Source organism: Myxine glutinosa, chromosome 2 (genome assembly GCF_964187855.1).
Source record: "Myxine glutinosa chromosome 2, kmMyxGlut1.1, whole genome shotgun sequence".
Taxonomy (NCBI): domain Eukaryota; kingdom Metazoa; phylum Chordata; class Myxini; order Myxiniformes; family Myxinidae; genus Myxine; species Myxine glutinosa.
Genome location: NC_136262.1, coordinates 34,798,579 through 34,821,296, shown reverse-complemented (window position 1 = coordinate 34,821,296; position 22,718 = coordinate 34,798,579). Strand labels below are relative to the sequence as shown.

The window sequence follows — 22,718 nt, the reverse complement described above, 5'->3', positions numbered from 1 at the left end:
ACAACTTTGGGATGAATTGGAATGCGAACTGCGAGCCAGGCCAAATCCCCCAACATCAGTGCCTGACCTCAGGAATGCTCTTTTGCCTGAATCAAAGTAAATCCCCACAGCAATGTTCCAACATCTAGTGGAAAGCCTTCCCAGAAGAGTGGAGGCTGTTATAGCAGCAAAGGGGGGACCAACTCCATATTAATGCCCATGATTTTGGAATGACATGTTTGACAACAGAGGGTAACAACAAGCACATACGGGTGTCATGTTCGGGCGTCCACATGCTTTTGGTCATGTAGTGTATATGTATATATATGTACGGAGGAGGGCGTGAATGGTGTTGGTGTCCTGTTTTCTGAGGAGTTTGTAGACAGTGTGGTGAGTGTGACAAGAGTGAGTGATAGGTTGATGATGGTGAAAATGATGATTGGAAAGCTCTTGGTGAACGTCATCTCGGGATATGCTCCGCAGGTTGGTCGGAGCGATGAAGAGAAGGACAAGTTCTGGTGTGCGATAGAGAAGCTGATGGAAAACGTGAAAGATGAGGAAGTTGTTGTGGTAGGAGGAGACCTAAATGGACATGTGGGAAGGAGTATGGACGGTTTTGAGGGAGTTCATGGGGGTTACGGATATGGTGTGAGAAATGGAGAAGGTGAAAGGATTTTGGAGTTTGCTGATGGAGCTGATTTGTTGATTTGTAATACTCAGTTCCAGAAAGAGGATAATAAGCTTGTTACATACACGTCAGGTGGGTCGACGACAACCGTTGACTACCTGATGGTGCGTAGGCGAGATATGGGGGCACTTCCGGGACACAAAGGTGATCCCGGGGGAGGAGGCTGTTTCACACCACCACTTGGTTGTCTGCGACATAAGGGTGAAAGGTGCGAGGAGAGCTTGGCGGGTGAAGTACCAACCGAGAATGAAGGTGTGGAGGTTGAAAGAGGCGACAGTAAGGGAGGCATTAAAAGAGAAGCTGAGTAGGGTAGAGGATGATGTGGTTGAGCTTGAACGTGGTTTGATGTCAATGAAAGATAGTCTGTTGGGAGCCGTTGGTGAGGTATGTGGATGGACAAAAGGACCACCGAGGCACTCGGAAACATGGTGGTGGGATGAGGAAGTTGGAAAGAGGATTGACGAGAAGAGGAAGAAGTTCAAGGAGTGGCAGAAGGCGAAGGGTACGGGAGCAGAAAAAGCAGAGCATGAAAGTTATAACGCAGCCACGAAGGCTGCCAAGAAAAAGGTAGCAAAGGCGCAGGATGCATGTAGGAAAATGTTCCGATAATGCTTGGATTCGGAAGAGGGCCAGAGAGCGGTATTCAGGATTGCAAAGCAGATCGCGAAAGAGAGGTGTGATGTGATGGGGGTGAGTTGCTTGAAGGATGAAGTTGGACAAATCGTTGTGGACCCAGATGGAATTAAAGGAAGATGGAAAAGATATATGGAAATTGGAAATGCTGTTGAATACAGAGAATGAATGGGATGGCAACATAGAGAGTAACCCAGTTTTAGGACCGGCAGAGAAGATAACTGAGAAGGAAGTTGAGGAAGCGATAAAAGCAATGAAGAGTAGAAAAGCGGGAGGGCCGACGGGAGTTGTGGGAGATATGTTGAAGGCAGCAGGAAGTTGGGGTGTGAAGAGAATGACAGAGATCTGTAATCTGGTGGTGAAAGAAGGCCGCATTCCAGTGGATTGGGAACTGAGTACCCTCGTCCCTCTATACAAGGGGAAAGGTGTCACTCTGGAGTGTGGCTCGTACCGAGCGATAAAGGTATTGGAGCATAGAATGAAGGTATTGGAAAGGGTGTTGGAGAGGAGGATAAGGAAGAAGATGAAGATCGATGAAATGCAGTTTGGATTTATGCCAGGAAGAGGAACGACAGACGTGCTCTTTATTGTGAGGCAGTTGCAGGAGAAGTACATGGAGAAGAGGAAGAAGTTGTTTCTTGGGTTTGTTGATCTGGAGAAAGCATTCGATAGGGTTCCACGCGAAGTATTGACATGGGCATTGAGGAAGTTAGGAGTGGAGGAATGCTTGATCAGAGTAGTGATGGCAATGTACAAAAGAGCGCGCACAGCTGTAAGGACGAAGGACGGGAACAGTGGTGAGTTTGAGGTGAAGGTGGGAGTGCATCAGGGGTCGGTCCTACGTCCACTACTATTTGTAGCTGTGATGGATGTGCTGGCTCAGAACATAAAGGAGGGTTTACCGTGGGAGTTGTTGTATGCAGATGATCTGGTGTTGATTGCGGAAAGTATGGATGGACTGAAGGAAAAGATGAACAAGTGGAAGGAATGTATGGAGAAAAAATGTCTGAAGGTGAATATAGGAAGGACGAAGGTGATGGCAAGTGGTAAAGCATGTGATGAGGTGGAAAGAACTGGGAAGTGGCCATGTGCTGTGTGCAGGAAGGGTGTCGGAGTGAACTCCATTCAATGTGCAATGTGCGCTGAGTGGGTTCAAAAATGTAGTGGTCTGACAGGGTCATTAACCAGTGTGGCAGCTACATTCAAATGTAAGGTGTGCACAGAGGGAGCTGCAGATGGAGGAAATGTTGAGTTGGATCTTGGAGACGACGTGAAGCTGGAAGGTGTGAAAACATTTTGCTACCTCGGAGACATGCTGAATGGAGAAGTTGGATCAGACTCGGCAACGGTTGCAAGAGTGAGATGTGCATGGAAGAAGTTTCGGGAACTGAGTGGCGTGCTGATGAGGGGGGGGAGTGTCGTTGAAGCTGAAGGGAAAGGTGTATGCTGCATGTGTGGGAAGTGTAATGATTTATGGGAGCGAGACATGGGTAATGAACGTAGAGTAGCAATGAAGGCTGGAAAGGGTGGAAATGCGAATGGTTCGGTGGATGTGCAGAGTATCGTTGAGAGAGAGGAAGACAAATGATGAATTGCGAAAGATGATGGGAATAGAGCCTGTGATTGATGCTGTGAAGCGGAACAGGTTGAGATGGTTTGGGCATGTGTTGAGGAAGGATGAAAGTGACTGGTTGAGAAGAGTGATGGAAATGAATGTAGAAGGAAGTAGAGGACGGGGAAGACCGAGAAAGACTTGGCTAAAGATGGTGGAAGAAGAAATGCGGACAAGGGGGTTAACAAGGAGAGATGCAGAAAATAGGGCAAAATGGAGAAGATTGTCATGGGGACCGCAAGGCTAACCCCGCTCTAGCAGGGAAAATGGCCTTAAAATGCATGTTGTTGTTGTGTTGTATATATTTATTTATATATATATATATATATATATATATATATATATATATATATATATTGTTACAGACACGACTTTGATGTTAAGGTGGGCCGAGCGGAATGGCCGTCGTGTCCGCACAAATTACCCGATTGTACTCGAACGTTGACGGAGCCGCGCTACGCTGGATCAATAAGGAAAAAGAAGACACACGGCTGGATTATAATGACAGACACCAATGTTTCGATTCTCAATTATATTCGTACGGAAAAGGTTAGATTACAGGGGCTAGAGGTGGCTGCGTATGGTGCGACAGGTTCATCAATCCTAACTATTTCCTAAATGACTTTATCAACTTTACACTACCCGGGGTCTTTCTCCGGCCAAACCATTGGCCCTCTTACACTATGGGTTCTAAAAACCAATTCCCATTGGCCAAACTGTGGTGCTTTTCAATTTGGGGTCTCACTCCCCCGATTCATCTCCCGGTGCCCTCGCACAATTTCTGGGCTGCGGCGTGTACCTCTCCCAGTGGGTCTACCCACCTGCACACCTCCACCACTGCAGTTGCCTCCGAGCTTACCTGCTCCTTTCCCTAACCTAACTACCTGGGGAAGGCCCTCTGGCACTCTCCCCACTCGGTGCCCTCTCTGGCACTGGGCTACCCGGGTCCATCCTCCGGATCCTCGGGCCCCATCCACAACTACCGGCTCCCAGAGCCCACCTGCGGCCTCACCTGGCCGACATCCTCACAGTGGTGGAGTGCCCAACCAACTACACACACTAACAGGCTACACGCCCAGCCATTTCCACAACACTAATGCACCCATTCACAACACCATTCTGCAACCGCACCACAGATGCCAATATCCAACCACAATTTACCTATGCCCTCTACCTAACACTTACACTACCCGCCCCGGGTATCCGTGATGGGGGTCCACTCTTCCCCCATTCACACCTTCACACCATGCACACCACTCCGTACCACTTACTCCAACTCTCTCCACACACCTGTATTTGCACACCTGTGCTCTCACACCTGGTGCCACCTGCACCCTTCTCTCCCCAAGCGCATTCGCGCTGATCCACACACTCACTACTCACACACTGCTCCACACACCTGTCCAGTTGCACACCTGTGCAATCACACCTGTTCCATCCTCACACACACACGGCATCATCTCATCTAACTACTCCCTTCTGAAACTTGCGCTTCCCAGTCGTCCCTTTAAACTATTGCGCTCCCTCGTCATTATCATCCATGGTAATCTACCTGCGTCCCCACTACAGGTATCAGTCACTAACTAATCTTAACGTCACCTAATGTCATCTTCTAGGGCCCTATCAATATAACCTAACCCACCCGGGCTAGTTTTCACTGCCATACACCCCATAAACTATTGCTCCTTTGCCCCCCTCATGGGAAAGGTGGCAGGGATGCCACCCTCTCCCACCGGGCCTATCGCTCCTCAATCCCCCAGTCCTCTGGCACTAATAAGCCCCCCTTATTCAGAGGTACTGGGTCCCGCCTCGGCATCTAAAGCCGAGGCAATCCACGGGGGCGCCTGCTCGCCGGTGTAAGGTCTTATCCGGTCGGCGTGGACGATCCGAGGGAGGGCTCGTGGCCCCATTTTGATCTTAAAGACCACGTCACAGATTTGCGACAGGACGACTCCTGGGCCTTGCCAGGGGGAGGTGAGTTTTGGGCACCTTCCCTTCCGCCTCCGGGGATTAAAGAACCAAATCTTCATCCCCGGAGCGTATTGACTCTCCTGGCTCCGGTCGTCGTACCTGCGCTTCATCTTTTCCCCCGCCAGATGGAGTTGGCGGCGGGCGAAGGCATGGACTAGCTCCATGCCTTCCTCTAGGTGACGTGCGTACCCCTCCCTCGGCGGGTTAACCACTGTGTCTGGCACGGGACCGCATAGCAAGTCGGCGGGAGCCCGTAACTCCCGCCCATACATAAGCAACGCTGGACTGCATGCGGTGGCCCCGTGCTGGCTGGTTCGGTAGGCCATGAGCAAATAAGGGAGATGTTCGTCCCAGTCATCCTGACGGGTGGTGGTGAACAGTGCCAGTTGTTGGATTAGAGTTCGGTTGAATCTTTCCACCATCCCGTCAGATTGAGGTCTTAAAGGCGTTGTCCTGGTTTTTCGAATTGACAGGAGACTGCACACATCTTTTAGCAATTTGCTCTCAAAATTTCGTCCCTGGTCGGTGTGCAACTCCTGTGGAATCCCACTCCTGACACCAATTGTTACAGACACGACTTTGATGTTAAGGTGGGCCGAGCGGAATGGCCGTCGTGTCCGCACAAATTACCCGATTGTACTCGAACGTTGACGGAGCCGCGCTACGCTGGATCAATAAGGAAAAAGAAGACACACGGCTGGATTATAATGACAGACACCAATGTTTCGATTCTCAATTATATTCGTACGGAAAAGGTTAGATTACAGGGGCTAGAGGTGGCTGCGTATGGTGCGACAGGTTCATCAATCCTAACTATTTCCTAAATGACTTTATCAACTTTACACTACCCGGGGTCTTTCTCCGGCCAAACCATTGGCCCTCTTACACTATGGGTTCTAAAAACCAATTCCCATTGGCCAAACTGTGGTGCTTTTCAATTTGGGGTCTCACTCCCCCGATTCATCTCCCGGTGCCCTCGCACAATTTCTGGGCTGCGGCGTGTACCTCTCCCAGTGGGTCTACCCACCTGCACACCTCCACCACTGCAGTTGCCTCCGAGCTTACCTGCTCCTTTCCCTAACCTAACTACCTGGGGAAGGCCCTCTGGCACTCTCCCCACTCGGTGCCCTCTCTGGCACTGGGCTACCCGGGTCCATCCTCCGGATCCTCGGGCCCCATCCACAACTACCGGCTCCCAGAGCCCACCTGCGGCCTCACCTGGCCGACATCCTCACAGTGGTGGAGTGCCCAACCAACTACACACACTAACAGGCTACACGCCCAGCCATTTCCACAACACTAATGCACCCATTCACAACACCATTCTGCAACCGCACCACAGATGCCAATATCCAACCACAATTTACCTATGCCCTCTACCTAACACTTACACTACCCGCCCCGGGTATCCGTGATGGGGGTCCACTCTTCCCCCATTCACACCTTCACACCATGCACACCACTCCGTACCACTTACTCCAACTCTCTCCACACACCTGTATTTGCACACCTGTGCTCTCACACCTGGTGCCACCTGCACCCTTCTCTCCCCAAGCGCATTCGCGCTGATCCACACACTCACTACTCACACACTGCTCCACACACCTGTCCAGTTGCACACCTGTGCAATCACACCTGTTCCATCCTCACACACACACGGCATCATCTCATCTAACTACTCCCTTCTGAAACTTGCGCTTCCCAGTCGTCCCTTTAAACTATTGCGCTCCCTCGTCATTATCATCCATGGTAATCTACCTGCGTCCCCACTACAGGTATCAGTCACTAACTAATCTTAACGTCACCTAATGTCATCTTCTAGGGCCCTATCAATATAACCTAACCCACCCGGGCTAGTTTTCACTGCCATACACCCCATAAACTATTGCTCCTTTGCCCCCCTCATGGGAAAGGTGGCAGGGATGCCACCCTCTCCCACCGGGCCTATCGCTCCTCAATCCCCCAGTCCTCTGGCACTAATAAGCCCCCCTTATTCAGAGGTACTGGGTCCCGCCTCGGCATCTAAAGCCGAGGCAATCCACGGGGGCGCCTGCTCGCCGGTGTAAGGTCTTATCCGGTCGGCGTGGACGATCCGAGGGAGGGCTCGTGGCCCCATTTTGATCTTAAAGACCACGTCACAGATTTGCGACAGGACGACTCCTGGGCCTTGCCAGGGGGAGGTGAGTTTTGGGCACCTTCCCTTCCGCCTCCGGGGATTAAAGAACCAAATCTTCATCCCCGGAGCGTATTGACTCTCCTGGCTCCGGTCGTCGTACCTGCGCTTCATCTTTTCCCCCGCCAGATGGAGTTGGCGGCGGGCGAAGGCATGGACTAGCTCCATGCCTTCCTCTAGGTGACGTGCGTACCCCTCCCTCGGCGGGTTAACCACTGTGTCTGGCACGGGACCGCATAGCAAGTCGGCGGGAGCCCGTAACTCCCGCCCATACATAAGCAACGCTGGACTGCATGCGGTGGCCCCGTGCTGGCTGGTTCGGTAGGCCATGAGCAAATAAGGGAGATGTTCGTCCCAGTCATCCTGACGGGTGGTGGTGAACAGTGCCAGTTGTTGGATTAGAGTTCGGTTGAATCTTTCCACCATCCCGTCAGATTGAGGTCTTAAAGGCGTTGTCCTGGTTTTTCGAATTGACAGGAGACTGCACACATCTTTTAGCAATTTGCTCTCAAAATTTCGTCCCTGGTCGGTGTGCAACTCCTGTGGAATCCCACTCCTGACACCAATTGTTACAGACACGACTTTGATGTTAAGGTGGGCCGAGCGGAATGGCCGTCGTGTCCGCACAAATTACCCGATTGTACTCGAACGTTGACGGAGCCGCGCTACGCTGGATCAATAAGGAAAAAGAAGACACACGGCTGGATTATAATGACAGACACCAATGTTTCGATTCTCAATTATATTCGTACGGAAAAGGTTAGATTACAGGGGCTAGAGGTAAAGCACAGAAAAGATGGGCACTTAGACACAGGCTTATCTTAACCCCGGACAGACGACAGGTAAACGGGACAACGGCTGACTCACACGGGGATTGATGGCAAGGAAAGGCAAGTAGCGATGGCTCAAGGTGCACTCTTGGCTCAAGGCAGGGTACAGTCCGGTCCAAAGATGCGGGGAGGTCACAGCGCTCGGAGGTAACGTTCTTTCCCAGGCGGGTTCGCTTCCTCTCCGCGATCGCAGGCAACGTTCTTTCTCAGGCGGGGCGCCTCTGACTCAGCGCGTGCAGGTACTTCTTTCTCTTCAGCTGGGGGGCGCATCTGACGTCACATCCGGCGCGGGGCCGCGTATATCCGGCGGGGAGTGACACGCCCTCGGCTCGTTAGCGCCGCCCCAGATGGAATCGGTCCGCCCTTCTGATTGGGTGCGGGGGGTTACCAGGCTCCGCCCTTGAGGAGGAGCTGACAGCCAGCCCCTCCGTGGTAACCCCGTGGAGCGCGTGGTCAATGGCGCTAATCGAGCCGGTGTGAGGACGCATCCTCCCCCGCGCCGCCGCCATCTCCTCTGTTGTTGTTGTAATTGTTGGGGAAGAAGATGGAAGGAGGTATGGGAAAGGTCCTAAACTCACTACTGATGCCATATAATCACATTCTGGTGCAACGAAGAGTCATAATTAATGGAAACGAGGCCTTAACTGACATAGACTAAGAATAACTAGCAAGATGTCCGAAAGTTGTCTACGTGTGGTGCGGTGGACCTGGGCACGACATTTAATGGGGGAATAAGGGGAAGGTCGGCTCTACTGATTGTTGTTTACAGACAATGGGACTAGGGAATGGGGGATTGGGGATAGTTGGGGAGTATTGGGGAAAATAGGGGAATATTTACAAGCGGATATGGAGGCCAAATTCCATATTCGCAACAATATATATATATATATATATATATATAGATATATATATATATATATATATATATATATATATATATATATATATATATATATATATATGATATTTCAAGACTCAATAGCTCAGTGGGCTGTCACCGCGTAAGTGATGACTGATGAGGTTCCTGGGTTCGAGTCCCGGATTGAGTCAGAATTTTTTCACACTAGCCCCACACAGGAATTTACTTCCTGTTTCTTAAATTATATGTATATATATATATATATATATATATATATATATATATATATATATATATATATATATATATATATATATATATATATATATATATGTGTGTATATGTATGTATATTGTTATGTCGGTTGGGTAGAGCAATATCTAGAGTCAGGTAGATCTGAATAGGTAACATGCTTCGTCTGTCGCGGTAGGAAATCAACCCTGTAATAAGTTCTGTGTTTAGTCCGGTTTGTCGGTTAAGGAGTATACCTGTGAACATACCAGGATGTTTGTGTGCTAGGTAGTTGTAGGGATTAAAGCTAACAGCCCTTGTGTGTCACACCTGGTAATCAAACCTTTCTCTCTTATGGCAATGCACACCAACATAAACACTTAGATAGGCCCTTTAGTGCATACAGTAATTAAATCCCCTTCCCTTCCAACGACTTTGGAAAAAGACAGGCAGGAAGCCAGATCGGGGCACCGCCGGGTGGCCGCCGTCAGCTACACCACCAGCTAGGCCTAGCAACATCACGTGACACGAGCTATGACCACGCCACAGGGAACGTGTGATTGGAGGGAAGGCGCTGGAGGTTTTGGTGGAAGGCACTGGTTGGTGGCGCGCCAAGGCTGATGTCACCGCCCAGGTTATAAAAGGGCGCTGCAGGACATTTTCAGCAGCTCTAGCTCTGGCTCTGTCTCTTGCATGTCCCTCTTTGGTCTCTTGGCGCTGCACGATATCTCTCTGTGCTTGAAGCTCTTGCCCTTATTTTTGGTCTCTGCGCTGGTGGTCGTTGGTTCGCCATCTTCGTGGTGCTTGGAGCGGTGCTTGGTGCGTGGTGCTCAGTGCATCTGGAGCTTGGGTTGGTGCTGAGCGGGCGGGACCTCGTGGTGTGCAGCGGAGCGAGTCGCATCGGGGCCTAGCGAAGCGTGCGAGGCAGACGGAGGTTTCTCTGCATCGGAGCTTGGAGCCGCGTGGGGACAAGACGACGGACAGATAAGACCGTGCACCACATACACACCATAACGAACGGTTCTTTTCGTAATTCATTCCCTCGTCTCGTATCCGGAATCTGCCGTGTGGGGACGTCCCGATTAGGATATTTATTACCGGTGCGTGCTTTTCCTGTCCCACCATCCTTGCGAATAAACCCTTATATTATTTTCTGTATATATACCTGAACGCAGTTTCCGTGTGGTTGATTTAATAGGTAAGACTGCAGGGCTCTTGCACCGCCCCCCTCCATCCCGCGCACTTTGGTGTAGCTTTTTGTTTTTGGAGTCCGCCATTGAGTTTTCACCTCAAGGGCGAAGGCCTTCGCAATCGGCTTCCGTGACGGTCTGATTTTAATCAAAGGCGGCCACACGACAATATGTATGTATATATGTATATATGTATATATATATATATATATATATATATATATATATATATATACTAGCAGAAGTACCCGGCATTGCCGGGCGGGGGAGGATGAGGGGAGGGGGAAGAGGAGGGGAGGGGAGCGGGGGGGGAGAGGGGAGGGGGAAGGGGGGGAGGGGGGAGGGGAAGGGGGGGAGGGGAGGGTGTGGGGGTGCCTGGGGGAAGAAGGGCCCCTCCCCCCTCCCCCTTCCCCTCCCCCCCTTCCCCTCCCCCTCCCCCCCCGTTCCCCTTCCCTCCTCTTCCTCCTCCCCTCCTCCTCCCCCTTAATACCAGGGGGGTTGACTCAGCCTGTCATCCTACCGAGGTCGGCAAATTGAGTACCAGTTCACTGGTAATTCCCTGTGTGCCGCAATAGGCGCCTAACAGGGTTGGCGGCACGAACCCGGAAGTCGGAACTCATTGTCGTCAAATAAATGTAGCATGTATGTTTCACTCTCTGTCACATGCCGTTGGTCCCATGTCAATCGGATGAAGTTGAAAAATTAACATTACGAAGTTTCTCTGGGACGTACTGATTCCGAATAATGAAGTTGAAAAATTAACATTCGGAAATACGCTAATTACGCTAACAGAAGCGCTGGCGCTGCGAAGCGCTAGAGGGAGCGCTGCGCTCCCTCCCTTCGATTCCCTCCCTCTTCTGCTAGCGCTTCTGCGCTAATACGCTAATTTTAAAACCCGAAGTTTTTTAAAATTCAAGGTGTGCTGTAGTTGCTATGAGACGTACTGATTCCGAATATGCCTTTGGTTTTTCTCTGCGATGAGTAGTTCTCGAGTTATAAGAGGACAAACAAACAAACATACTTTACTACTTTATATATATAGATATATGTATATGTATATGTATATATATGTATATATGATATTTTAAAAAATTGTGGATGACTGACAAAACTTGGTGGATGAGTTAGTTCGGCGACAAGAACAAGCCGATTAGATTTTGGTTCAGGTACAGATCCAGATCCGGCCTATCAGTGGGATACAAAACGTAAACTGTTCAGCCTGGCGGAGGTATGCTCTCTCCCGAGCGACGTTCTAGTTTTCTGTTTTATTTACAATTTCTCTCATATCTGGCTCTGATAATTATCATTGCTCTTTCTCCTTGCACCTTTCCCCTGTCACTGTTCTTTTTACTTTGACATTGAGTATTGATGGGGCCTCCTATTTGAGGTCTTGGGTTTCCGAGAGAATAATCCAGCCAAGCATTGGGCCACTCACAGGCCACTTAAAATTGCTCGAGTGAACTGATTGTATAACGATTGCATGAGTCATTACCATGTAGAGTTCCATATAGCAAAGCTTCTGTCCGACCACCAAGTGTCTCTTATGCCCTTGCCTGCCCTCCCCTTCCGCACTTTCCCATCTACTGCACATATCCTCCACCCAATCAAAACCTCACCACTCAGCAAGCTGCGCTTTCTTGGGAAGGACAGGCTTACGTGGGACACCACCCATGAACACGCAGAAGGACCGTGGGCGCGGTGGCGGACGCAGAACCAGAGAGGCTGGAGAAAGTGAGCTTTGCTGCTGTGAATATATTAACCTGCAAGGTGAAATGACCCACCTGCTTGCCTGCTGCTGTGACTGCGAAGAACTGGACTCGACGTGTGATAGGTGAGCAATGACTTCACCAAGCATGCAGAAGTGCTTGCCCGTTGGGGAAGCGATTTACTGTATTTGTGTTTGCGGCACATTTACTCGATCAATCCTCGATTCTGCATTACAAAGGAACAAAAATAATGATTTTTCCATGTCACCTTTGATTGACTATCTGCTCTTTATTATTACACTATTTGTTTTCCTCTCCACTCCGGGAAACTCTTATCATGTTTCCATTGAAAGTCGGATCAAACGCTTTTATTATCACTTCGTTTTGAAAACAGATCTGATGGATCGGTTTCTACAGCACAATCCATACTGTGATACAGAAGGCTTTGAGCTTTCACACCTCGTTTGTTAAAATATGAAATGCACAATCGAGTTTGCCACTTTACCCAGGTGAAAATGAAGCATATTACACTACTCCCCGTCTGTGTGGGTGAGTTGGCTTTCTTTCTGGGTTGCTGTGCATCTTCATTGCCTATGATGAACACCATTTGGACTTCACTTGGAATTCCTTTGGTTTCACCCCCAAAACGCAAGGAGGTATGGCATCTATGTTGTAATATTCTCAGGGGTTGACTTTATAGGTCTATATCGTTTGGCGATCTGCTGTCTGTGCTCCCTCCTGTGGCCGCATAGGCTTCATAGAGCCTTTTCATTTTTGCCATTGATGGTTTTGCACTTTCTCCAATTTGATTTCGGTTGGTTTTTTTAGGTAAAATCTGTCTATTTTGCCTGGCGGAGCCGCCATCTTGCGGCTCCAAAGCTACAGTTGTGTTGTTGTTGTTGTTGTTGTTGTTGTTGTTGTTGTGGCCTACATCCAGAAAGCCGATATCCACATTTTTCGCTTGTTTTTTTTTCTCCGTGCCATTATATGCGAGTACATATTGTTGTAGCCATTCGACTTCAGCCGGATCCAAGGTTTGAGTCCCATTTCAAAGGTTATTTTAACGCCACGCGACCCGGTCTTTGATGACGGAATCTCGTGGGCCGCTAAACCATGGCCACACCGCCCGGGCGGATCTGAGGCCCCGAAAAGGCTCCCTGGCCAATAATGTTGCGTTACATTTTCGTGGGGCCTCTGAGCCGCCTGGACACTGCGCTAGCGCTGCAGGCCATATCTGATTTGAGCCGAGCGGGACTCTGGCCGTGCACACGCTCAGTAGAGATAGTGCTAATCGCTGAGCCAATTGTCCATCTTATTAGTCCCCTACCGGTGTACACCGGAGGGGACTATAGGTTTGCACGCTGTCCCTCCGTCTGTCAGTCAGTCAGTCAGTCCGTCAGTCTCTCAGTCCGTCACGCAAAGAACAGTTTTCCGGACTTTATTTTCTAAATTCTTAATGCTAATGATTTCAAACTTGGCACATGGTTTCCTCATGATAAGTTACAGGTCAAGTTCGAACTTCACGACGTTCGATCATTTTTGACAAAGTTATGTCACTTTGTTTATAGTCAGGGCCCTTAGGGATATTTTGGGGCCGTTTGGTTCAAATTCTTCCAAAAGCACCAAATTTGGCCCAGATGTTGCCCATGCCATACTCTTTCGATTTTTGACGGGCGCCAAGACGGGCGCCCCCCCCCCCCGGGGGCCCCATATTGGCGAAATACTAAATGGCCGCCACCCGGATTAGAGGAAAATCAGTTAAATAACCAAAAGGGTTGAAATCATGTATGATACCACTTTTCAGGGGTTTTCGAGGTCGAGGAATCCAATTATGATGTTATTTTGATGATTCGAGGTCAAGGTCAACCCTCAAGGTCATCTTAAAGGTCATTTTTGATTCAAACATGTCGGTTTTTGAGTTTTTTGTCAAGATTTACGCGAGGTTCACCATTTTATGTTTCTGGGTTGGGTAATCGAACTCTGACCTTATTTTTGACAATTAGAGGAAATATTTACATGTCTATTTCCTAATTTTCAGGCATATGCAGTTCATCAGTCTAATTACAAAGGTACGGATTTTGATGTTTTATGACTGTATGCCATATCCTTGTGTTTAATTTTTGTGCGATCATGATCCGGGTTCATGTATACATGATTGTATACATGTCATAAATATGACATCATAGGTCATGTGACCTAGCGGCCATATTGGATTTTATGAAAACCTTAAAAATGGATCCCTGCCTTCATTTTTCGATCGATTCATTTTGAACTTTGACCACTTATAGTACGCCATGTGATTGGATGCATATCCTAATTATGACGTCATAGGTCAGGTGACATGGCGGGATGGACCGGTATGGTCCCCGGATCATACCGCCCTTGGCGCCCGTCAAAAATCGAAAGAGTATGGCATGGGCAACATCTGCGCCAAATTTGATGCTTTTGGAAGAATTTGAACCAAAATATCCCTAAGGGCCCTGACTATTATTCGAGAGTTCTCCTCAAGCTGCACCACGCGCCCTCAGCCTCGTCTCGCAAATGTCAAAAGTGCGACACAGCGTGCGCTTTCGGGAGGGGCAGAGCCAAGCCGAGCAACATATATATACACATCGATCATTGATCGTGAACCGGAAAATATAATAAATTACTGATATTTAGCGACTCGAAAGGTTCTTTATCAACAACTTCTTTTCTCGTGCTTCTGCTGACCTGTCTGCAAGGTGTATAAATCGAAGTCCCAAGTACGAATCACAGGTGAGCCCGTCCTAAGGTAATTAGCGATTGGGAACGATTCAGAACCTGTGGGTAAATAACCCTTGGTAATTTCCCCAACAGTTTTCCGGACGACAGACTGCCGGTAGGGGACATGTATTGCAGCGCAATACTCAGAATGCTTGTTGATGAAGCGATCGCCACGGGTCACACACCGACCAGGAGACCAAGTGAATCAATCAGGGTGTGTGCAGTGCATTCAGAAAGTATTCAGACCCCTTCACTTTTTTCACATTTTGTTATGTTGCAGCCTTATACTGAAATCGTTTAAATTAATTTTTTCCCCTCATCAATCTACACTCAATACCCCATAATGACAAAGAGAAAACAGGATTTTAGAAAGTTTTGCAAATTTATTAAAAAGAAAAAACTGAAATATCACATTTACATAAGTATTCATACCCTTTGCGATGACACTTGAAATTTAGCTCAGGTGCCTCCCATTTCTCCGGATCATCTTTGAGATGTTTCTACACCTTGATTGAAGTCCACCTGTGGTAAATTCAATTGATTGGAGATTATTTGGAAAGGTACACACCTGTCTATATAAGGTCTCACAGCTCACAATGCATATCAGAGCAAAAACCAAGCCATGAGGTCGAAGGAACTCCCTGCAGAGCTCAGAGACAGGATTGTGTCGAGGCCCAGATCTGGGGAAGCCCACAAAAAAATCTCTGCTGCATTGAACGTTTCCAAGAGCACAGTGGCCTCCATAATTCTAAAATGGAAGAAGTTTGGAACAACCAGGACTCTTCGGGAGGGGCGGAGCCAAGTGCCTGCCCTCACTACCTCCTCACCAATGCCTGCCCTCTCTATCTCCTCACCACTTCCTGCCCTCACTACCTCACCCCTACCTGCCCTCGCTACCTCCTCACTAATATCATAATACCTATGTCAATGTGATAATCCAGTTTTTTCTTTTTAATAAATTTGCAAAACTTTCTAATAGTCTGGGATCCGAGACCTCAAAATTTGATTTTGAAGTGACACCCCTGCTATAAAATGTTTGACCCCTAGATCATGTCTGTGGGGGTGTTAGCCACCAGAAAAATGACTTTAGCAAGGTAGTTTGGATTGCGCGAATTCTGTCGGGACATTTTTTAACTTGGGGCGTCAACTGTAAAAAAGCAAGAAATTTAGGGGTAGGGGAAATTCAATTGACCATATATCCCATAATACAGGGGTGAGTGCAACAAATTACCACTCATTCTTTTTGTTATAAATTTGGCTTTTATATGAAACATGATTCAACGTGATTGGACCATCCATGAGGTCAGCAGAGGTCAAAAGGTCACGGAAAGTGGGTTAAGCTAAAAGTTTAGCTCCTTTAGTAAATAAAATCACATTTTTCCTACTTCAAGCTCAATATAGCCAAACTTTTACACCCAAAATATGTTGTTTGTACCCCTCTGATGTTTTTGGGAAAGAAATGCCCCGACTGAACTTAACTTACTGGCATGTATGTCACTTTAGATTTGCATAACTTTTAAAAAATCACCAAAATCGGGCATTCACACTATCTATTTGCACGGTACTCTTCAACATGTTTTAAAACGACAAGTCATACCACATACTGTCTGGAAAAGTGTCATTACCTCTATTTACTCATCATCATCACCGTCATCAGTCAGAAGCCGTCCACATTTTTCTCTGTCGTCATTGCAGGCACATGCAATGAATGATGCATGGTACTCCAGCTTTCGCACAAGGGCAATTCCTCAGGCAGTTCGGTTTCTTCTTACATTTGCAGTACTTCAACTTCGCAGCAGAAGGCTTTGATGGCTTGCTCTTCATGACAGGAATTAACCTGTCACCATCCACACTCTTGCCATACTCTTCAAGTGGAAGAAGCACTGGATTGTTGAGTGAAGCTTGCTTGTATAAGCTGATCTGACAAAGGCTCCTGAGAACGTGGAAGTGAAAAGCATCTTCTGTTGGAGGAAGGGAGCGCAGATCTAGTTTGCTAGATGCAAACAAGTGGGCGCGGAGCTTATCCAGGGATGAATACCCTGGCTTGCTGTAGAGATCACAAAAGAAGCTTCGTGCTTCAGTTATCACCTGATCATGTGCAGAAGGTCCGGATTCATGTCGGATGAAATTGGACAACGCTGGCTGTTTGTCAACATGCTGGAGTGCGACTTTCACTGCTCTCTTCATACCCCGTTTGAAAGGATAGCTCACCGAATCACAACCTGACAGAATGTAGGAGATGAGCAGTGTGTCTGTGAGTGCCAATACGTTCTTTCCAACTGCTGTGGCCAACTCATTCACCAAGTCATGGATGGGGAGGAACAGATCATCCTTTTCCACCCATAACTCAACAACGTTTGTCAACCGAGGGAAATTATACATTGACAAGACGATGATATCTGTATCTGTAGCCTGAATGACAACTACGCTGTTGTCACAGCTAGCAATGTGAGCAAAGATTCTGGTGTCCGCCTCCTCGTGGTTAGGGCAGTACAGCTCATCAACATTGGTATGTTCCGTCTGTGTCACACGAGTTGCCTGGGCGTTGACCCCAAGGACCAGGCAGAAGCCATCAGGCCAGGATGACTCCTGGGACCAACGTGAAGCAAGATACGACAGCAGATTGGTCTTGTTACAAGGGTTTGACAGGAATGTGTTCCAATCAGGGATTTTCATGATGTCCGCTGGAACAAACTCTGGCAAATTGGTATTTGACTCCCATCTCTGGCGTTCAACCACTTTTAGACTCTTTAACCCAAAATCATATTGATCGCCCACGAAATGCACTTCAGTGCAATGTCTGGGTTTCATGTTCAAGAGTTTGTTCCTGTACCTTTCCTGAAGTTGGTCAAATGTACTCGAACCAAGTGTGTTGAACCGCTGGATGAATGCTATTGCATCGACTACATAAACTGCATCAGATGCAGAAGGAGGCAACTCTTTTAACGGTTCCCATGACTCGGCAACCTCTGCCTGTAGAGTGGATAGATAGTTGGATTTGCAACCTTTCCGCATGGAAAATCCATTCTTCTCTGGCTCAAACAACGAGGGAGGGTACTCAAGCCATTCGTAACTAAATGCCTCAGTCCGTGCCTCATCACTCAGGTCCTGTGCGAAACAAAGTGCCCTTGTCACTGCACTCTCCTCTCTGATGACTTCTTTCACAGTGTCCATCTTTTTCTTACTTTTCTTCAGATGTGTGGCGAATGTTTCTATCTTCGGTTGGACAATCTTGTCTCCATTCGTCGTCGTGGCAGCATCCATTGCCTCCAAGCCTAGACCTTTGGCATCTACCAGGGTAGTTGCTGCAAGAATCTGACCTGTGGATATGTTCATTAGTTTATCTGTCGCAAGTGAAGGATCGAATGGGTTTTGCATCTTCTCTTCCACGGTCCGTTTGATCTGCAACACGGCTTCCATGTCGTCTTTCCTCAGCTGCTCGTGGTGGTCAGATTGCGGCGAGGCCATGTGTGCCATCTGTTTTACACTTTCAGAGACAGAGGTCATGAACGGTAGAGCCTTGATGTACTTTTCTCGTGCTGATTCAGACTGTGTTATACCCTTAAAGAGGCTTGTTTTGCCTTCCCTATTGTAGGTCTGTTCAAGGGCAAGGCCTGTCCACACACCATTAAAGTCTCCTGCAGTCTGGTGAACTGTGAATTTTCCAGCTGCAAACTCCTCGTGCACTTCTGGTGCTGTTTCTGGAAGCTTTTGCATCTCACTGAGATAGATCGGAAGGCAGGACATGTACTTACTATGGCCGGAAGCAATGGTATAGGGTAGCATATTCTGTACCTCTTGTAAGTGCTGTTGCCATAGCCCAGCTCTCTCAGCATGGATGTAATGCCTTAGGATAAGCACCATGTCTATGTACATGCTCCAAAGATGGGCTGTCACTCCTAATCCCTTCTCAAAATCTCCCCAGAGCGACTCCAGTGACTCTAGGCATTTCATGACTTCCTTCATGAGTGCAGCAAATTCGTCCTTCTCTTTCCTGTCAAAGGCATTTCTAAGACTTTCAAGCAGAGACGAAAGCAAAGAAAGTGTCTCCTCATTCTTCTCAAACAACAGCCATTTCTCAAATGCCTCCCACTTCAGCATGAACAATGCCTCACTCAACCATGAATGATAACGGACCATCATATAATAATCTTTTCCTGCCATGACTTTATTGGCTGTACCTCGACCACAGATATCACTAGAAACCAGAATGTCCTCTATGCCACTCTCCATTCTGAAAAATCCAATAGATCCCAAGAAGTTCTGGGCAATATGGAATCCTCCAAGTCGAACAATAACATCTTTGTACTTTTCCGATTCCTTCCTAAACAACCCCTTTACTATGTCATATATCGCCTGGTCACAAGTCACCACCGTCTTAGCCTGACCCATCTTAAGACTCAAGGAGACAAAGTAGTCCAATGAGGTCTGGACTACATCTGCGTTGGTTGGGTTTTGTGGAAGCAATGGTCCATAACCAATCTTTGTTTTCTCTGTATGTTGCCCAGATCTGTATTCAAAGAAGCTGCTCCATGTCAGGCTACCAGTGTCCTTGTCGTTTTCACCCGTCATCAACTGTGTTGGATACATCCTCAGTAGGAACCAAACGATGTTCTTGTCAGCTAGAAAGCAGGCTTCCCCCTTGTCATCATGAGGAAGTTCAATATCATGTAATGACCAAGCCTGTCTTCTGTCCTTCAGTGTCAGTTTACTACTTACTGGAACGAATTTGTCTGGTTCACTGATAGTCAGTTTCCTGGTTTTCTTAAGGGGCACTGCCCCCACTACCTCCCCACTTCCTTCTCCCTCAAATGTGTACTGATAAATTATATTTGTTGTAGCATCAAAACTACCACCATCTTGTGTCTCTGAATGGAAGTTTAAGGCTGAAGATCGATGGTAATCATAAAGATCAGCAAGAGTGAAGCAAGTTGCTGAAACAAATGTAGCATAATAATCCCTAGCACCACACAAAAGATGAAAAGCATCAACCACCACAGTAAACCATCACTATTACGATCAATATAGGCCAGAAACAGTCGAGGGATGCAAAGAAATATTGTGACATATACATATGTGAATTATTTGATAAAGGAGCTAAATTTTCAGCTTAACCCACTTTCTGTGACCTTTTGACCTCTGCTGACCTCATGGATGGTCCAATCACGATGAATCATGTTTCATATAAAAGCCAAATTTATAACAAAAAGAATGAGTGGTAATTTGTTGCACTCACCCCTGTATTATGGGATATATGGTCAATTGAATTTCCCCTACCCCTAAATTTCTTGCTTTTTTACAGTTGACGCCCCAAGTTAAAAAACGTCCTTACAGAATTCGCGCAATCCAAACTACCTTGCTAAAGTCACTTTTCTGGTGGCTAACACCCCCACAGACATTTTTTTTTTTTTTTTTTTTTTTTTTTTTTGTATACAAGATCGAGGCTCGTGAAAGAGCGAAAATTAATCACACAGAAAGACAAACAGACACATAAAACAAATAACATCGGGAGCGGTAGACAAGATGGGGAGAGAGGGGGAAGGACACAAACACAACATTTGAGAGCAGGGACCGAGAGACATGGAGACATCGAGAGATCTGTGGGAGGGAGAGGGCTTTGGGGGGGAGGCATGTGAAGGGGGGAGGCATGTGAAGGGGGGGAGGCATGTGAAGGGGGGGGGGGTGGGAGAGGTATAAACATATGGACACTGCCAGGATTTCCAGGAAATAAGTTGGAATTTCAAATAAGGTGGATCTGGGGTGAATTAGTGGGGGTAGAAAAGATCAAGGTTATGGATGGGGGAAGATAAGAGATGGTGGTGAACAGCTGTTTTAAAGACCTGGAGGGAGGAGAGGGATTGAAGGGAGTGTGGGAGTTTGTTCCACAGGCGGGAGAAAAGAGGAATGAAAGAGTGAAGGTGAGCAGAGAGCCGAGATTTCGGCAGTTTAACCATCAGAGGGTTGCTGGCAGATCTTGTGCGACCTGTAGGAATATTTGGGGGACAGAGCACGGAGAGAGCTGGGGGAGCAAGGCCGGAGAGGAGTCGGTAGAAGACAGAAAGACCACCTACCTGCCTGCGGTGAGTGAGTGAAAGGCCCTCAGAGATAGCTTCATCGCGGGAGATTCCAATGATTTTGAAAGCTTTGGCACATTTCCAGGCCTCGGATCCCAGACTATAAAGTCCTGTTTTCTCTTTGTCATTATGGGGTGTTGAGTGTAGATTGATGAGGGAAAAAATGAATTTAAACGATTTCAGCAAAAGGCTGCAACATTACAAAATGTGAAAAAAGTGAAGGGGTCTGAATACTTTCTAAATGCACTGTATATCCAAAATAAAACACGGCAAAAAAGAAAAATGAATTTTCATCCCTTAACCGCAAACAACACGCGCCCTCGAGCAAACCAAGCACACAATTGGGAGATTCTTAATTATCCCATGTTCTTTGGGCCAATCAATCACAGAAGACCCCAGATACACTTTTTTTTAAATTCCAACTTCTTTCCTGGAAGTCCTTGCAGTTTTCTTATGTTTTATACCTCTCCCACCTCCCCCCAAGCCTTCTCCCTCCCACATTTCTCTCGATGTCCCTGCTCTCAAATGTTGTGTTTGTGTCCTTCCCCCCTCTCTCCCCATGTTGTCTACCGCTCCCATTATTTTGTGTTTTATGTGTCGGTTTGACTTTTTGTGTGATTAATGTTAGCTCTTTCACGAGCCTCGATCTTGTATACAAAAAAAAAGAAAAGAAAAAAAAAAGACCATATATACATAGGGAATTGACAGGACGGGAAGAGAGCTGGTCAGGCAAACCCGGAGGTGGAGCAGTACAAGAATCTGGTGGCAGCTCAATCTCATGGCAGGGCAATCATTTCGGGACCTGAGAGAGAGAGGGAGATAGAAATCGCAGTTCGTCTGCATGGCACAACTCAGCTGGATGTCGGTTCAACTGCACTGCAGGGCAATTTCCATGTCCAGAGATTTTTTTTTTTTTTTTTTTTTTTTTTTTTTGTATACAAGATCGAGGCTCGTGAAAGAGCGAAAATTAATCACACAGAAAGACAAACAGACACATAAAACAAATAACATCGGGAGCGGTAGACAAGATGGGGAGAGAGGGGGAAGGACACAAACACAACATTTGAGAGCAGGGACCGAGAGACATGGAGACATCGAGAGATCTGTGGGAGGGAGAGGGCTTTGGGGGGGAGGCATGTGAAGGGGGGTGGGGGGGGGGTGGGAGAGGTATAAACATATGGACACTGCCAGGATTTCCAGGAAAGAAGTTGGAATTTCAAACAAGGTGGATCTGGGGTGAATTAGTGGGGGTAGAAAAGATCAAGGTTTTGGATGGGGGAAGATAAGAGATGGTGGTGAACAGCTGTTTTAAAGACCTGGAGGGAGGAGAGGGATTGAAGGGAGTGTGGGAGTTTGTTCCAGAGGCGGGAGAAAAGACGAATGAAAGAGTGAAGGTGAGCAGAGAGCCGAGATTTCGGCAGTTTAACCATCAGAGGGTTGCTGGCAGATCTTGTGCGACCTGTAGGAATATTTGGGGGACAGAGCACAGAGAGAGCTGGGGGAGCAACGCCGGAAAGGAGTCGGTAGAAGACAGAAAGACCACCTACCTGCCTGCGGTGAGTGAGTGAAAGGCCCTCAGAGATAGCTTCATCGCGGGAGATTCCAATGATTTTGAAAGCTTTGGATTCAACAGCGTGAAGCCGAACCAGGTGTGAGGCCGGAGCACCAGCCCATAGGGGAGAACAGTATTCCATTGAGCTGCGGATGAAAGCCTTGTATGTGGTGAGGAGCTCAGGTGTGCCGAGGAAGGACTTCGCACGACGGAGGATGCCCAGTCGGCGACTGGCTTTGGAGGCCAGCTTGGAAATGTGGTTTTCCCAAGAAAGATCGTGGCAGATAGTGAGACCCAAAAGCTTGAGCGACAGAACTTCTTGGAGAGGATTGTTGAGAAAGTAGATGGGAGGGTTGTCCAGTCGATCTTTTCGGAGAGACATAGTAAGAGAGTGAGATTTGTCAGGATTGAAAGACATGTTCCACTTGTTTGACCAGTCTGTGATTTTGTCCAGGTCTTCAGAGAGTGAGGAGGC

General features: G+C 47.7%; 1 protein-coding gene across 4 annotated transcripts in view; it reads left to right on the top strand.

The window, feature by feature from the left end:
* The window catches only part of ZDHHC23 (zDHHC palmitoyltransferase 23), a 63,162-nt gene that overhangs the window by 2,050 nt on the left and 38,394 nt on the right, over positions 1–22,718 (top strand). For 2 of the 4 annotated variants that reach the window (XM_068108370.2, XM_078773175.1), the window contains exon 2: positions 11,817–11,997. In XM_068108370.2, the coding sequence (XP_067964471.1) occupies positions 11,837–11,997 (161 nt within the window). In that variant the 5' untranslated portion in view covers positions 11,817–11,836. Of the gene's footprint in view, positions 1–11,789; positions 11,998–22,718 lie in introns of all 4 variants that reach the window. The other 2 variants (XM_068108371.2, XM_068108368.2) reach the window with 1 other exon arrangement.